This window comes from Cupressus sempervirens, chromosome 9 (assembly GCF_028749045.1).
Source record: "Cupressus sempervirens isolate cs-2001-9-10 chromosome 9, ASM2874904v1, whole genome shotgun sequence".
Classification (NCBI taxonomy): Eukaryota; Viridiplantae; Streptophyta; class Pinopsida; order Cupressales; family Cupressaceae; genus Cupressus; species Cupressus sempervirens.
The window spans coordinates 649,953,531-649,958,672 of NC_143126.1; the positions used below are offsets into that span (position 1 = coordinate 649,953,531).

The 5,142-nt window shown below is 33.9% G+C and overlaps 1 protein-coding gene across 1 annotated transcript; it reads right to left on the bottom strand.

Annotated features, from left to right (window-relative positions):
• Positions 1–577: 577 nt before the first annotated feature.
• Positions 578–4,374, bottom strand: LOC149540413 (jasmonate-induced oxygenase 3-like). The gene is made up of 3 exons (XM_089801517.1): positions 3,711–4,374; positions 1,472–1,802; positions 578–1,086 (listed from the first exon to the last, which is right to left on the bottom strand). The coding sequence occupies exons 1-3, from the start codon at positions 4,283–4,285 to the stop codon at positions 838–840; spliced, it is 1,155 nt and encodes a 384-aa protein (XP_089657643.1). The 5' UTR covers positions 4,286–4,374; the 3' UTR covers positions 578–837.
• Between the last annotated feature and the right edge of the window lie 768 nt (positions 4,375–5,142).

Here is a 5,142-nt window from a genome sequence, read left to right on the forward strand (position 1 = left end):
TCGATATAGGATATGAGCCTGGAAACCTTTTCTATTGAGAACCAAGAACAATAATCATTTTTATTACTTGATATGAGAACACAGACATTAGACTGAAACTTCTTTTGAAATGAGAGCCGAAAACGATAGTCATTTTTATTACTAGATATAACAACATAGATATTAGTTTGGAACCACTTCAACTAAAAACCAAGAACAAATTTCATATTTGTTATTATACATGAAAACAAGAACCTTAAACTTATAAAACCTCCAACAAATTTCATATTTGTTGTTATATATGAAAACAAGAACCTTAAACTTATAAAACCTGGTAACTCAAAGCTAAGATTACTAAAATAACAGTCTCACCATACAAGCCGTATTTATTGTTAAATTTGTTGTTGTTATATAGACAAACAAATCTTAAATAAAAGTCTCACCAAACAAGCCGTATTTATTGTTAAATTGCTTCTGGTCGAACCATCATAAATTTTGCTGTAAATTTACAATTGAACTGATTACATGGGTCGAATCCATCCATATCATTTTTCACTTTTCCTTGTCCTTAGCGAGCCGAATGGCAGTAACCGTGACATTGCAAGAAGAAGCTGACCTTTTTATTGAATGTGACTAAATTGACGCAACCATTACTTTTATGAGGAGCCCATTACTCCATGCAAGAAGAAAATACAAATTTCTATTCACATTGGTAATGAGATATACAGTATGATTGGCTGTAAATTCTCTTTTTTATTATTAGTACAGATGTTTTCTTGTCCTTGAAGTTGGTTCATACAGATCTAGGTGCAAGAATGACAACGATGCGAGAGATGAGAAGAACCCAGTGAAATATGTTCAAGAGGATGAGTTTATTGAGTTAACATAACTCTTTCCCTTAGTGCCTGTGGTTCTGATAAACATACGGTACTCATTGAACGTCATATGTCCGTACTTTGCAGGATTCGAACCATCGATCAGCTCCTTGGCAGGCCCAACTTTCTTCTCTCCATTTGGATTACAGAAGATCACTATTGACATACGTTCCTTGCTATTGTTCACAATACTTCTGTGCTCCACACTTTTGTAGATGCCATTTGTTAATATCTGCACAAAAGAAATGAATGAATCAAATCAAAGATGTCTATCTAAAATGTTGCTTTTCGATTTGATTGTGTAAGTATTTTTCATTAACGTTTCAGATCGCATTCTATAATCTATCGTCAAGATGAAGATTGAAAACGTAGAAAAGATTGTGTTAGTATTATTTTGCTAATGTTTCGATCACACTTGGTGATCTATTATTAAGATGAAGAATGAAAACATAAATAAGAATAGAAGTTGTACAGTTAAAGTCTTCTTAAAATAAATGATGAAATACCCATGAAAAATGTGTTAGTAGTTTTTACCATTGTTCTGAATCACACTCCATGATTTATCATTAAATTGAAAAATGAAAACATAGAAAAAAAAAAAAAAATGAAATACCCACCTCAATCTGATCACCAAGGTTTATTATGAGAGCATCTTGAACAGGACGGACAGGAACCCAATAATCTCCTTTCCTAACCTGAAGACCAGAAACATCATTTTGTTGAAGAATGGTAATGCCACCTGGATCTGAGTGAGGGGAGAGACCATATGTGAGATCTGGTTGTGGGCAAACTGGATAGTAGTTTATTCTCACACATATCCCCATATCTTCTTTACCTCCAAAAGCTTCTTCCAAATATTTGGGAGGAAGACCCAAATTTTGAGAGAACACAGATAGCAGAATTCTACATAATTGTACAGCTCCATTGCAGTATTCTTTCATTGTAGGCCTGCAATCATATTACCATTGCCAAGATGTGAGAATATATTGGATTCATGTAGAAACTACTCTACCTATTGCCTACAACATATATCACAATATTACACTATTTTGTATCCTTAAGGGCAAATTGAATTGACCCACAAAAGCAAATTGAAAGTTGTAGAGGATAGATCACAAGGACAAACCCTCAAATAGAATAGTTGTAGAGCATAGATCACAATATGACACTATTATTTATCCTCTAGGACAGATTGAATTCACCCCATATGCCAAATTGAATAGTTGTAGAGCATAGATCACAATATGACACTATTGTTTATCCTCTAGGGAAGATTGAATAGACCCAACAGGCAGAATTGAATAGTTGTAAAGCATAGATCACAATATGACACTGTATTTGATTCTCTAGGGAAAATTGGATTGATCCAACAGGGAAAATTGGATAGTTGTAGAGAATATATCACAATATGACACTGTTTTCTATCCTCAAGGTCAAATAATAGTTGTAGAGCATAGATCACAGTACGACACTGTTTGTTTTATGTTATTGGTTTGATCAATGGAATCTAATATATTAAAATATGGTAGAACGAGCTAATATGCCATTTATATCAAATCTATGTCTACTCAGCCAAGTCTATAGATTTAATCATTCTTGAACTTCAAAAAGTAAAACAAAGCGTATATAATATATCCAATCATTTCCATAGTTTGTTCAGTTGGGAAAACAGTGCAAGATAATAATTTAGTAAGATCTGATTCTTGTTTTAGAAAACTAGGTGTCTATTTCATGCTGATGTGTATTGAAATGTTCTTGGTTTGTTGAGAAACCGCTTATGCAATATCTACACCTGTTATAAAGCAAAAGAAAGGAACTTCTAGCAGATGCATATGTGTTGCCTGATCCAGATCCATGTAGCCAAATTCATATTCTATCCACGATAGATAAGCACAAAAGTAAGAAGACAGTGATGTATAAATAGAATACAAAATTCAAAGCAACATCAAAAGAGATCTTATAGTTGATCTTATTAAAACAAAACAAGTCATATACAGAAAATCTTGTAGATAATTAGCCAGCACAAGATTTTTACAGTCCATGCAGTATCAATATTTTTTATATGTCTTGTATCACACTTACTAATCTATTATCAGGAAAAACTATTATGAGGATGAAGAACTATCATCAGGAAGAAGGATGAAGAACTATCATCAGGAAGAAAAAAGTGAAATTATTAGTTCGAAAAAGAAGAAGAAAAAAAGCGTAGGATTATTTTAGTATAAATTACATTTAATAATCTATTATTGAAAAAAATATTAAAAATAGATCGTCATGATAATTAAGAAAAACCCAAGAAAAAGAGAACCAGAGACCAAAGAACATGATAGATAATATACATGTAGTAAATGGCAGATGAATGCAAATGGTATGTCTGTAATGGAATGTTTACAGGTTAGTTAAATTCCACTGTAACTTACTTTTGTAGAATCTTCAAACAACCCAAATAAAAAAAAGAAAGAGAGAGAAAGATTCTATTCTGCTCTATCAAATTTTGTTACAGTAAGTCAATGATTATTTTAAAACTCGAGCTCCTAGAGATTCTTTCCTTGATCTAAAAAGTAATAAAAGACAATCTTAAAAGTTGCATTTTCATGAGTTCCTACAAAAACAAATGATTTTGACCATACATGCGAATGAGAACAAGGTAAGTACTTGCAGACAAGCAACACAAAAGGTCCTGCAAAAAAAAATCATTTTGTTAACCTCTTCCTAAGAGCTAAACAAAAGCATTCTAATTCACATATTCTATTGTTTCCTTATCCCAACATGATTAGACAGTATAAGACTCCATTCCTCACTTTCTCTCATATATATATATATATAGTATGAGATTCAGTCCATTGCCACATATACCTATATTCAAGTGGTTTAGAAGGCCACTTGTGCTCCTCCCTTATAGAAGCCGGCAGGAAATGATGATAGTAATAATCTCCCCAATCAAGAACAGCACCCTTTTGAACACCAATTCTACTCCCATATCCAACATAAGTTTTTGGGTCATTTGCATGCTTTTGCTTCTCCTCCAATGGAAGCTGAAAGAACCTCCTTGAAACATCTCTCCCTGCATTTAGAAGCTCAGAGCTAATTCCATGGTTGATCAATTGGAAAAATCCCCACTTCTTGCATGCATTAGAAATCTCTTCCATGGTCTTTTCTCTCCTCTCATCTTGAAGACCACACAAATCAATTAGAGGTATTTGTTCTTCAACCAATATATGCCCTGATGGTCTCTCCTCCACAGGCCTCACATACTTTGGAGGTAAGCATTTTATGCCACTCTCTGCAATAGATTGAACTCTTTGAATTGGCTCAGGCCATTCAAGCTTAGGAGATGGAGGAGGAAGAAGAGGAGGAGATGGAGATGGAGATGGAGATGAAGAGAAGAAAGGAGAAGAATCACAGCAACATGCCACCTGAGCCGGAGCCATTGAAGACAAAGAAACAAAAAATGCAATGGGATTGTTTGTCTCTGATCAGCATCCCTTCACCCCACATTTAAATAATTGGAGAAGCTTAGCCCCACATTTTAGTTTTGCTAGCTTGCAGCTGAAAAAACAATAATAAATTATGACTTTGAGGACAAACACTAGAGACAAACATCAAAGTGCATTCACACCGGGAGCCACGTGCCACTTCTCCATGTGGAAACTGGACAGCCTATAACCTCCTTTGTTTGTGCTAATAGACGTTAGAATCAATGGGCGGGTTCAGCACACAACCTAAATCTCACGTGGGCTATTATACACTAGGAGTTGGGAATCCCCTCTTAGTCAAACGCCCCCTCTATGTCATCTTTGATTATGATATCCTTTGGAGTCATTCTATTCATCTTTTTTTCCTTTTCCTTCTTGTCTTGCCTTTCATTTCTTATCTTGTCCATTTGTCTTTTATTTTTACATTATTTCTTTCTCACTTTTAAGAATAATTTGCAATTTTTTTTGTTCTTTTTCATTTTTCTTTTGTCCTACTATTCAATTTTGTCAGTCTATTTTCTATTGTATGTATATCATTTCTTTCCCTCCTTTTTAGAGAGTTGATTTTGTAATTTTTTAAGCCACCACTATTCTTGTCTTGCGCTCGATTTCTTATCTTTAGTTGTCTTCTATTTTGACACAATTCCTAAATTCCTATTGTCTTTGGGGTCATTTTACGATTCATTCCATCAGTCTTCTCTATTGTTCCACATAAACCAAAACATCTCTCTTCACATTGAGAATTATATGCAATCAAAACCTAAAACAATCATACACCATATATCTACTCCCCAAACCCTTGTTTGAACATG